The 13,014-nt window shown below is 42.2% G+C and overlaps 1 protein-coding gene across 9 annotated transcripts in view; it reads right to left on the reverse strand.

The window, feature by feature from the left end:
- The window catches only part of Ppp2r2b (protein phosphatase 2 regulatory subunit Bbeta), a 452,685-nt gene that overhangs the window by 41,253 nt on the left and 398,418 nt on the right, over positions 1 to 13,014 (reverse strand). For all 9 annotated transcript variants that reach the window (XM_063232320.1, XM_063232325.1, XM_063232323.1 and 6 more), the window contains one exon: positions 6,728 to 6,892. In XM_063232320.1, the coding sequence (XP_063088390.1) occupies positions 6,728 to 6,892 (165 nt within the window). The remainder of the gene's footprint in view (positions 1 to 6,727; positions 6,893 to 13,014) is intronic.

A 13,014-nucleotide genomic window follows, 5' to 3' on the forward strand; every position in this document is an offset into this window, starting at 1 on the left:
CACCAGTCTGTGGTCCTCTGCTACAGCAGGCCTGGTAATTGAACACACTTTCTTTCATCTGTCTGTCTTTACATCATAGGTGTTCTGGGAAGCCCCAGTCCATGTTAGGGACTACATTAAGTTAGGGCCACAATGGAAGAGCATTCTAGGTAGAGAGAAAGACTGTGCAAAGGCCCTGAGACAGGAAGGGGGCTGTTTGAAGTATAGTAAACAGGTCAGGGTGGCCAGGTTGCAGGGTGCTGATTCACAAGAGTATTAGAAAGGGGTTTGGATTTAGTTTTAAGGTTGGTATGCATCACACTTAAACAATTTCTTCACCAGCCACCAATGCTTATGCATCAAGAGGGAAAAGGATGATCCAGAATAGCCAAGTGCTGCTGCACTTGTTTCAGTCTCAAACTGCAAACGTAGCCCTTGTTCCTACTGGTAGCAGCAGTAGGAAAAAAATAGGAGAGAGAGAGAGATGAGGGAGAAAACAAATCATCCCCTCCAACCCCTGCTGAGCACGCAGAGTGAGGGACATATGGAAATTAATATATGCAGCTCTGATAACACGGTTTTCCTCAGCATCCTGATTAAGCATCGATGGTTATTAAATACCCTCCTCCTCAGAGCTCATCTCCGAAAGCCAGTGTTGCTTTTCATTTTGAACCCTGACGAACTGTCTTGATTCCATGCGTGCACCTCGGTTGAACTGTGGTCGACTGGAGCCTGGCGTCTGAGGAGGATGGAGAAAATCAATATGAAATGTCAGGCGAGAGGTCAGATTGAACTTGTTTTCCCAGCTGGCAGGAGCCTGGGCTGCGGCTGCTGCAGCTGAACAAAGAAAGATGCACACTGAAGAAGGCGCACTTTGGACAAGTCAGGAAAATGAATTTTGTTTGCTTCTTAATTAGATTAGTGGGCTTGTGATCCAGAGCTCTGTGGTGTGGGGCTGGGGTGCTGGGAAACAGGCTTGGCAGAGGGCTGGAGGCCACTAGCTGGGTCTTGGACCTCTCCAGGACAGTCCCAAGGGCACTGCTTCTCCAGCGCTGGAGAGAGAAGTGGGCCCCCCAGGTCCCTGGTGTAGGCTTCCTGCTGTGTGTGCAGGTGGCTCTTCCACATTTCTCCCCACTCATCAGCCTTTAGATCTTGGCACAGCAGTCACTCGCTTGTAAGGTCCTTGTCTCTCCCACTCTTTGCACCACAGAATCTCTTTCATACCACTTATTGCAGCTGTAACACTGCCTTTGCGATTCTATAATTAATGTGATTTTACTACTTCATGTGGTGAATTTGATGCATCAGCTTGAGGACCATGGGTTGCCCATGTATTTGGGGTCAGACATTCTTGGGGGTCTCAGAAAGGGTGCTTCTGGATTAAACTAATCTAAACTAAACACCTATTTTAACAGAAGGGGCAAATTCGATTGCCTTCCTAAGGGGATGGGCCAGATCCAATCAGCTGAAGGCATGAATGGCCTGAAGAGACTAAGCCTGGTGCAAGCAAGAGGGGTTTCTTGGCCTGACTGCCTGGGAACTGGGACACTTTCTTTCATCTTTTGGACTTTAGCTAAAACAAGGGCTCTTCCTCTGTCTTTAGCCTGCCGCTCTTAGGGGTAAAATTCAGCTTGCTGCCAGGAGATTCTAGGGCTTTTTAGCCTTCAAAATTATTCTTGTATTTCTACACACATGCATGTGTGCGTGTGCTTCCTAGTACATTTCTTTAGAGAATCTTGTTATAGAGTGCTCTGAGACAGAGGTAACTATGCCTGAGCCTGATACAGTACGAGCATATAGTATGAGCTGAAGAAATGCTAGCTAAATCATTATGCAAAATGGCAGGGCTTCTAAGTACCTTATCAATGCAGGCTAGCAATAGGGGACAAAAAATGGTGACACCTGCTGCTGCCATTTATGAGCCTTGGTGGCAGCCATCATGACATCTGCTTCTTGTGAACATGCTGACCTGTGAAGTTACCCTAAGCATTTATACCAGCACATGAGGAATTTGACACTTAGAAGGGTGAATAACTTGCCTGCGGTCACACAGGCATTGAGTTGTGAGAGCTGCATGTGGTCCCTAAGTATCTGCTTTGAACCATTCTGGTCTGTACTTTTTTAAGGTCATAACTTTTTCTATCTTGATTTGGGGCTTACCAAGCCTCCCAGTTAATTCCCCAGTATGTGGTTCTCATATCCACCTGTCTGACTCCAAAGTCCAGGCTGCTATCTGCTACGCTGGGCCATGAGAACACCAGAGATTTTTGTGCCCTCTCTGGCCCATCCAGTCCCATCTACCCACTCGTCAGAGAAGGCATTTCCATAGGCAGCACCATATCACCTCATGCCCGGTGTGTCCTCAATCAAACCCCAGTCCTTCATTCTCTTCTGGGATAGCCCCCCACCAATCCCTACTCTCACCTGCCAGTTATGTCCACCCTTAGGCACACACTTATTTATTGAATCAATACTCATGGCTAAGCTTTGGTAATATGATGTGAACAAAATGGATTCAGTTTCTATCCTCAGACAGTTTCCAGGCTTGAGAATGACATTCAGCAACTAACACTGTATCCATGTGTGATGAAAGCCAACTATGAAATCACTTCTGACATACTTTTAAAACATTTGCTTTACCCTTTCCACACCCACCATGCTATGCTAGGTTATGGATTTTCTTTGGTTTCAGACTAAGGCAAAACTTTTCAACTCTCCTTTCTCCAAATCACTATGTTAATTTTTCATAAAACACAAATTCTGTTAAGTCTGCTTTTCAGCTGAATTATATCAAATCACTTTCTATGTACTGAGAACTGTACTTCTCAAAATAGCACACACAGAGAGGAGCAATATTTCCAAGTGCATTGCTGGAAGCAAGCACCACCCTGATACAAAACCAGAGAAGGACCCAATTACAATAGAGAACTGCAGGCCATTTTCCCTACGAACACACATACAAAAGTCTCCAGTAAGATACTGGCAAACAGAGTGCAGCAAATCATCAAGAAGATTGAACACCATGATCAAGTTGGATTCATCCCAGAGAGGCAGGGATGGTTCAACATACATAAATCAGTAAAGGTAATACACCACATTAACAAAGCCAAGAACAAAAAACCACATGATCAGTTCAAAAGAAGCAGAAAAAGCTTTTGTCCAGCACCTATTCACAATAAAAACCTTACAGAAAGTTGGAATAGATGGTCTTTATCTCAATCTGATAATATCTATGACAAACCAATGGTGCACGTTGGAGATCAGAGAGGAAAGAAGATATTGAGATGTACCCAGCAAGTACAGGGGGCCAAAGGATGAATGCTGCATCTTTTGAGGGCATCAGTTTGACTTGAAATTTGGAGGTGGGATAGATTATTAAATTGAAAATAGACATTTTATGAGGGTGATATACAAATTTACACGAAATTTTTAGTAGAGATATGAGACTTCAAAGAGAATCTGCATACTTAGCATAATCGGAACCCTGGTCTGTTCCAGGCATGTGCTGTTGGTCTTGCTGACAGGTCAGGCCCCCAAAAATATAGAAGACAGACTGGCTGTACCTGTATGGCCTTCCTTCATTACATCAGGGCTCTTAGCTTGGACCCTGGAAAGCTGCACTTGGTACAGAAGTTTCAGAGAAATAGCTACCATTAAAGTGAGCCTCTGTGTATAAAGCAGGTGCTCCATGAATGATATGATACTACATGATGTGACACAAGAGTATAAACTTTTGACTTTTCAAGGATCAATTTGATATAAACCATCACCCTCATCTGACCTCAGTAACTTGATCGTACCCTTTCCAGGAAATCTGACCCATGCAATTGTTTAGATTTCCATGTACTATTAAGAATTTTGCCCATTCTGTGCCCACTGGCCCACCTAGTCAAATTCTCTTTGTACTTTCATACTTGGCTGTTCAACATCTGCCATCCCTAGAGGTTTGTCTCAAATTTCTCACATTCGCTGAACATCCTAATCCCTAACTGTCTGTATTATCAGTTCAGTATTAAAATATGCTCTGTCTTGCTCATTGCCCTTGAAATATTTCCTGGGTACAACTTCCCTTCCAAGTCACATTTCAAATTCTTGAAGTACAGGAAATAAGTCTTACCTTTATGCTGTACCACCCAGAGTTAGAGTACTAAACATATCTAGACATGATCCTAGAATATCATGCTGAATTTTGTTTGAGTCAGTGGTCCTCAATTAGGAAGTATTTTTTCCTCCCCAGGGGATATTTCATAATGTATGGAGACATTTTTGACTGTCACAATGGGGCTTTAGTTGCAGGCATCTGATGGAGAAGCCAAGGATGCTGCTAAGTAACTCCTGTACCTAGAGTGGTCCCCCGCCCAAAGAAAAATGTGAGCCAAAGTTCAATAGTAGAGTATCCCCCTGATATTTTTGTCTTGTTATTCTTGGTAGACTTCAACTTTCATTCTTTTTCCTTTTGTTTAATTTCTCTGAAAATTTACTGTGATAGTACTCCCCTGGTTACGTTAGTTCACTGATACTAATCCTCCATCAAAATTCCACTTTTTTGGGGTATCATCATCATCATCATCATCATCTATAATGACTAGTTCAGGTATTCCTCCTGAGTATTAATTTTCTTCTGCCAGTCATTCTCCATAAAATAGCCATAATCAATCACCTGCACTTCCACAAACGTATTGTTTCATTGTTGTAAAGCACATGGGATTGAACCCAGGGGCTCATTCATGCTAAGCAATCACTCTACTACTGAACTACAGCCTTAGCTCCTTTTATTTTGAGACAAGGTCTGGCTAAAGTGTTCAAGATGGCCTTGAACTTAGGATCCTCCTGCCCTCAGCCTTCCAAATAGCTGGGATTATAGGCATGCACCATTGCACTTGGATACACAAACATCACATATTACCATTTATAACAGAGCACATATAATGTCATCACCTTTGCACAGGCTGATCCTTGTTCATCGAGTGCTCTCCTCTGTAAACTTATGAAAATATATTGCTCAGAGTTTGATTACAGCACTGTCAGGATTTGTTAAGTATCTGTCCTGGAAAGTTGCTGTGGAAGCCACAGTGAACAAGATCCTAGTAGAATGTTCTAAGATGACAGAATGTTGTGTTTTTCCTAACATGGTAGCCACTAGGTACACATGGCTTTTAGGCATTTGAACTCTGGCTGATATAAAATATATGTCAAGTTTTAAGACTTACTATGGAAAAAAGGGACTGCATGGAACACCTCATTAACAGAATTTTAAACATTTATCTCATCTAAACCCCACAACAAACCCATGAGATGGTTATAACAATTATTATCTCCCCCAACCTTTAAAAAAAAACTGTATTGGAAATTGAGCTCTGAGCCTTCACACTGAGCTATATACCCAGCCATTCTCCCCTCCTTTAAATTTTTTTTAAAATTTTGAACCAGAGTCTTGCTAAATCACTTAATTTCTCAGACAGAGCCTGAAGTTGCAATCCTACCTCAGCCTCTCAGTGTGAGCATTCCAACATGTGCTATCATGGCCGGTCGTCTTACTCACTGTGTATATGAGAGAATGTGGTCAGAAAGGTTAAGGAAAGGAGAACAAAAGCAGCTAAAACAAGATACAAGATTGTGGTGTTTGCGTGACTTGAATTCACAGTCACAGACAACTACAGCACACAGCCTAGCTGCTCCGTGCAAAAGCTCTGCCAGAAAAAGAGCACCAGACAGCCATTCCTCTCCTAGGGGTTCATACACATATGCAGATGTGTATGTCAGATCGCCCATGTTCACACAGGTCTTGAAATTAAATCCTGGGACCACGGGAGAAAAAGTCTTCCATTCTGACTCTATAGCAAACTGGAAAGCAATGCAGCACGGAGCAGAAGGTGATGGTGGGACATGCTTGGCTCTTGCCTTTCCTCAGTATGTGGCAGCTGCTCACCGTGTAGCTCAGATTGCTCATGGATTCCCACGGCTTTCCATGTACCTCTACCCTTAGGCGCAGTTTCTTTGCTAGAAGCGCTCCCTACCAGTTCTAGGTCTGTCCTGTTTTTCAAATACTCAGTGACAGCAGCTCTTTCGCTTATGTCTGTTCTTAGCCTTTTGCTCCCTTGCTCTCCTCTCCTAAGGGCGTGGAGCTGCTTTCCTGTCAGTGACCCGGGAACCTCAGATCACCTGAAGGGTTGTATGTCTGCCTGTAGTTTACTCTCATTCCCATGGTGGCTTTTCTTTGTTGCCCACTCAGTCTACTGGGCTTCTACAGTTCTGGTCCCTATAGCCTCAACCTCCCTCAGAAGCCAGTAGCCCCTTCTCCAGTGGTCCACTCTCAGCCTCTCAGATGGGCCAGCAAGTCCAATTAACTTTCCTGCCAAGATCCTCCTAGGACTCAGCTGCTTTCTAGGTCTGCATCATTTCCATGTGCAGGGCAGCCTTTAACCATATCTTAACTAGTTTCCTGGGCTGCACCTTGGGGCATCCTTAGTCAGCAGGAAGTAATCTTAATGCATGACCTGGATCACATCACAATGTCATTTAAACGTTTTGTGCACAGGGGCCACCTCTACATCCGCATATTTGGAGTGGAACACGAGGTTTCACTTTTCCCAAAGCACAAATAGTGGAGCTGATACCTGAGGTGGGTCAACACTTGGTGGTTTCGTCATCCTCCATTTGTCAGATGAGATCAAAACCTTCCAATGCTACCCACCTTCCCAAAGGCAGAGGCCAGTGATCCCCTCCCTCACCCTTGGCTGCTACTCACATTTGGTGTGCCTGTCACACAGGGCTGACGCCCGCATGTCGCACAGCCGGATTGTCCCTTTGCTGCTGCTGTACACGAAGGTATTGCAGTGATGGGGGTGGAACTCTGCGGCTGTGATCACCTCGGTGAGCTCCTCCATGTTGGCCGGCTTGATGTCCACAATATCTGGCACAGACGAGTCAAGGAGGGAGCCAGGAGAAGGAGATGGAAGCTTGGGGGTTACCAACAGCACTGCCTCCTAAGACTGCAGCATGGTAGCATCTACCATGCACAAAGTGATTCGTGTTGGAACTCTTAGCAAGAAAGCAAATGTTATTGGTTTCAGGCAGATGAGGCTTTAAGACCAATGTTATCCAGTAGTCAGAGGTAGCATTAGAACTCAGGTCTCTTGATTCTTTACCACTGTCTTACCCTGCAGAAAGCATCCATTCATGACCTAAGGTATCTCCTCATGCAAATATTCTTAAGTGGGCCAAGTTACAAAGAATTTTGTTTCCCACTTTATAATATGAAATGGTCTCATTCTAACAAAAATTCAACTTATTTAAATACCTACCCAGATTCCAAGACTGATAAATGATATCTGCAATAGACTGCAAATCCCCTTCCATGAAATCTCTGAACTTTAACAATGTAGGTAAGAATAATAATAATAGCTGCTACCATCCTTGGAACACAAGCTAGGCCATTAACTGTGTAAATGAAGCCATGCATTTTGTCTCAATCCTTAAAATAATTGCAAGTAACACTTTTTTACAACCATTTTTCAGGGGCAGAAATGGGGCTCTGAGTGTATAAACTGACTTGCTTCAAGACGCATGGCTAGGACCTCTTTCCATGTGCAAAATCTGTGCTGTTCCACAATTATGCAAAATTGCTCTCATTTAAGACTTAAGACTTTGTAGTCTCCATAAACTGAGATTTGCTTTAGAGCTAGGGTGGGAGTTTAACTATCTGGAAGAAGCCAACCATACATGGGGGAAAAGATTTAGACTTCCACAGAACAAACTCTTAGATTTATTATCTGTTTTTCTCCCTCTCTCAATGTTTTCTTCTCTGATCAAGAATTTGTATTCTTTTATTATACCTTTGATCAAGAAAAACCATAATCTTGTATATTGGAATGACACATTTGATCTTTTGTTTATGAAAGCAATTCAATGGGAACAAACACCTCCTATATGGTGTTTGGAGAGAGTGAAGAAACAGGTTTTACTGATTCTTCGCACCTACCAAGAGTGGGAGGCACTTGGCTGAAACAGAGGTTCTGTCTGAAATGCTGCAACTTCCCGCAAAGTATCAGACCTCGTGATGTGGATGCAGGTACACAGTAAATCTGACCAAGGTGATTTCCACTTTTCCCAGACTTCACCATCTGTGTCCCACCTTAATGATTTTTGCTTGACCTATTTATCATCAGGTAGTAATTTTCCTCAACATGTTTTCTTCAGATTATCTTTAAATGGGGTGACTTTTCTCTAAGCAATGTTCATTAAAACCAAGAGTTTAATGATATACATAAAACAAATGTATCACAATTAAGATGAAAATGTCCCACAAGATTTTGTGCACATTCTGGAAGACAAAACACTGAATCAAGAAGCAATAACTTGGTACAGACCGTCTAGGGATGGATAAAAGCCATCTTCTGTTTTCAGTAAGCAACCAACCCTGTTTTCTCTTTAGAGTGTAGACAGGGACAAGCAAATGTGCTAGTATTTTGAATCCCACTAGCATGAACCAAGCAGGTATCTACTGTAACACATCACCTATGCCCCTGCTAGAGCTTTCCCAACATGGAATTTGTTGCTAGAGTGGCTTTGTTTTTGGCTGTGCCTCCTCTTCCTCCTCCAATGATCTCTCACATATCCTGTTATATTCTTTCTAAAATTAGCTTGAGGCTGACCTAACATTACATTTTGGTACAATTTCTCCCACCCAGCACAGATGCAAATATCACTTGGGTCTCCAGGGCATGTGAATCCTTGAATTCACAAAATACTACCTTTTAACTCATTTTCTGTCAGAATTATAAATTTCACTGCAGCCAGTACACCCTCTGGGGAGCATAAGCTTGTGCTGCTTGTGGGGAGGCTACAGGTAGCAGCTCTGATATTCTCTCTGGCTGTCTGACCCAGGTCGTGGGTTCACGTTCAGCTCAGCTGTTGTCAGATTTTATCACCCTCCAAAAAGAGCCTGGATATGATACGATGCCAATGAGTATGTTTCTCTTTTCCCAAAATAGGCAAAGAAAATCTGGTGTCAGCTTTCTCAACTTCTGCCAGTATAGCTCTAAACACAAGCCGAATGGGAAGGGAATCTTCACACAGCAGAGGGAGGTGCTACAGTCAGTTATTTTTTTCTCATCTAAAAATAAAGTCCCAAAGTCAGGCTGTATGAAAACAAAGCACCTAAGCATCTCTATGACACGAGGAACATCCTCCCCCAGCAAGGACACTTTCACAGGGGTGTGCGTGCTGAACCTGCTTCTGGATCTTCTTCCTCCCACCCATCCTTGACTTCCAAACCTGCCTTTCCATGCGCCCTTCATCCCCAAACCATAGGCTTTCTTCTTCTGCGGGCCTGAGCTTCTGTTTTTGACTTGTGTGCTTATTGGGTTTGACCTGGGACTAGGGTATAAAGGATGACTGTTTTTTTTTGAGACAGCATTTTGCTGTGTAGTGTAGATGGATCTTGAGTTCCCTATATAGCCCAGGCTGGCCTTGAAAGCACAGTGATCCTCTTGCCTCAGCCTCCCAAGTGCTGGGATTCCAGGCATGTGCCACCATGCCCAGTTACCTTCTTCCTAATAACCATGGTAATAGCTGGGCAGGACTGTGCATACGTGTAATTTCAGCCTCTCAGGAGTGTGAGGGATGAGGAGGAGGCCAGCCTGGGCAACTCAGTGATACCCTGTCTTAGAAACAAAAATAAAGATCTGGGGAGATGCAGCTCAGAGCTTCTTGGAGTCAACACCCAGCGTGGAATGGTGGTGGGGTGGGGTCATGACAGCAACAACCAACCTTGTTGATAAAGATGAGGAGGGTGCTCATAACAATGAGCAATCGATGTTTGCCAAAAGTAGGGCCTGTCCTGTGCTAAGCACTGAGCCTGTGGTCTCACTTGCCCCTCGCCTCAGCCTTAAGAGGTTGTACTACTAACCATCCCATTTTACTGACAAAGGAAACAGTGACTAGGAAGAATTACACAAGGGCATATGATTCACAGCAGGTAGAGCTGGGAGCTGAACCTGAGCTCATACAACTCCACTGTCCAGGTTCTTGGTTACAATACTGTGTTCGCTGTCTGAAGAGTGGCCTCCCCCAGTCTGAGCTCGTCACCTGGTTCTGAGGTGCAATCAGGCATTCTGTAAGTTTAGTGATACTCTTTTGTGGCTGAGATAGAGGGCAGCTCTTTCTCTTGTGTTTTGGGCCTGTGTCCTCTTACTTTCCCTGTTCCTTTGGTGAGGACATTTTTAAGAAGCAGAATATTTATGTACTATGATAATAACTTTTTAGATCATAAGTTGGGATTCAAAACCTGACAAGGGATTCTTGGTTCATTTTTTAAAAGAGAACTTGGTGAGTTTTAGAAACATATTTGAGAGTCTAGTTGCTAAAAATTCACTGGTTTATGGGGAAGATTGATGGAAACTTCACATTACCTCCTCTAAAAAAATCCACTGCATCCCTTTACCTCTCATAATGTTCTGAAAGGAGATATGCATTTTCAGCATTTTTGCCCTTGGTGTTGGGAAGGAAGAAAAGAGATGAATACCATATGGCCCCCAGATTATTTTGGAAATAGAATGATACATTTTGACAACCGATTTTTCCCTCTATGCACAGAGCTCTCTGTCCAAATTATTTCCTTGTTTTCCCAAAGAAGTAAGTGGCAAATGCAAAACATAACATTGGATTCACTGCTAACACAACACTGGCAGCTTAACAGATTGCTACTAAATTAACCCTGGGGCTTGACACATCCATTCTCTCTGACCCCAACTGCTTGTGGCACTCCTTATTAATGCTAAACCCAGGCAAATTACCTCTGCTAACAAAAGGGGTTAATCTGGACCTCTGCTGGGACTCTGGCGGTAACTCTAAGGACAGGAGGGGGCACAGCCAGCCTGGCAGCCCAGCTCCAGGCTTGGAAGGCGGGAGGCAGAAGGTGAGGGCACTGCTGTGCCAGGCGGTAGCCTAAGGCATCATTTAAAAGAATAATTGAAGACACCGGGAAATCACCTCTTAAGGGATCAATTTCAAACAAATAAGAAGCCAGAGCCATAAATTACATCAGTGGTGCACGAGGGAATGGAGGGGATCACGGGAGAATAGTCAGGGGAGTGTGAAGTCATTCAAAACTTACTCCTTAATCCGAGACTGGAAAACATAAGCTTCATTAAAAAGAAAGAACTACTACCATATTGTAAAGGAAAAAGATTGAAAGCAATCTAAATATATATAAGGAAGAGATTACGTGAATTTCAGTCTAACTAGTGTTTTTGGTAGCGAAATTTCTAAACCAGTTAAAAAACCACCATATGCAGAATTCTAACTCTAGTATGACCATAGTAAATTTAATACTCTGAAAATAATCTAAAATATGAGATGCTGAAATGTTAGTTTTATCAGAGTGGCTCTATGAATAAAGTTTTTCTTTCACATTTCTGCATTTTCTTTTAATGAAGTTGTAGCATTTTAAGATGGAAACAAAACTTAAAACACTTACTTTGTTTGTTATATATGTTAACTGAGTAAAGTTACAAACAAAATATATACATCAGTCTGATCATAGTCTCATTAAAAAAAAAAACACCTTAAAAAAAAAGTCCCAGAATAGGAGAGGCAGGAAGGAAACACAGCTGTGTCTTGCAGGATGATGGGATCCTAAAGTCAGCGTGTTACATTGTCCTTTAGCAACTGGGCCTCATTCTTTCATTTATTCTTTCACGTATTACATAGAAGTTGCCAAAAAAATAAAAACCAAACAAATATCATAATGGTATCAATTAAAAAAAAGTTGCCAAAGATGTACAGTGTTCTGGGTCCAGGGGCTACAGAAGTAACCAAGGCTGACTAAAACTCTCGGCCTATGGAATCTGTATTTTAGGGTAAAACTGTTAACAAAGAAGATGAGTAAGTATAGTGTATAGTACATTATATAATAATAAACAGTAAGCAGAAAAATAAAGCATTGATAAGAAAAAGTATGTGTCTCTGTGTTATAAACTGGATAAGAGGGTCCCGAGTAAGCCAAATAGTTTTGAATGTTTTGCTCTTCTTCTATGCTGTTGCTATTATTTTTTTCTTTCTTAATCAATAGGGCTGAAGTAGCTATTATTAAGTTAAACTGTGATGCAAATATGTTGTAAATACAGAGAAACTGGACATTTCATTTCATTTTTCCAAAATCTCCCCAAAGAATACATAGTACGAAACAATAAAATAATAAAGAGGTATAGTTTCCCTGACTTAGAATGATCCATAAAAACTGAAGGACCAGACACTTCATCTTGATGGGTTAGTTCAAAATATTGTTATGACTGTAACATAGTTTGGGGCTGGGAGCCTTGGATTCCATTTTGATTCCATCTCTATCTTGCTGAGTGTGAAAGGGAAAAACTGTACAAGAGAAACTGTTCTTTTTAAAGCTGTTTTTTGAAACTGCCTAGCTCTGTAACTGCTTTGTGGCTTTGTAATTACTTTCTTGACCCCTGTAAACAAAAGAGTATCACTAAACTTACAGAATGCCTGATTGCATCACTGCACCAGGCTTCATAAGTGGATGATCTCACCCTGCTAGTTAATCAGAAGGACTGCCAGCTTGTTCTTTGTACTTCTTTTGTGCCTCCTGCTTGTGCATCATATAAAAGCCCTAGACCATGGGAGATCAGGGCCTGATGTCCTGGGAATGCTGATCAGTGTCCGTCAATGTAAGTAAATCTACCACCAAATCCTGGGTGTCATTGCAAGAGAACATGGGAATCTGTCTTTTGGTTTCAATTTCTTTGCCTTTAAATGAATAAAATCCTTTTAAAAGACTAAGAATTTTAATTATCTGAAACTAATACAAAAATATTAAATGGTTTTTTAATTTGGGCTGAATCCTGTTTTCTAAAATGGAGACATATTTTTCCATGGATAGAATCTATATACATTGATTCGCTTTGTTGCTTTTAAGGCTGCTGACTTTCTATGCTTTGTCTCAACACTTTGTCAATACTGACAAGCTCTTCTGCCTCAGACCTAAGCCAGTCAAGGATGAGACTGCCAAGGAGAGTTCCT

The sequence above is a fragment of the Cavia porcellus genome, unplaced genomic scaffold, assembly GCF_034190915.1.
Source record: "Cavia porcellus strain 051 isolate PalLab524CR breed Dunkin Hartley unplaced genomic scaffold, mCavPor4.1 scaffold_21, whole genome shotgun sequence".
NCBI lineage: Eukaryota > Metazoa > Chordata > Mammalia > Rodentia > Caviidae > Cavia > Cavia porcellus.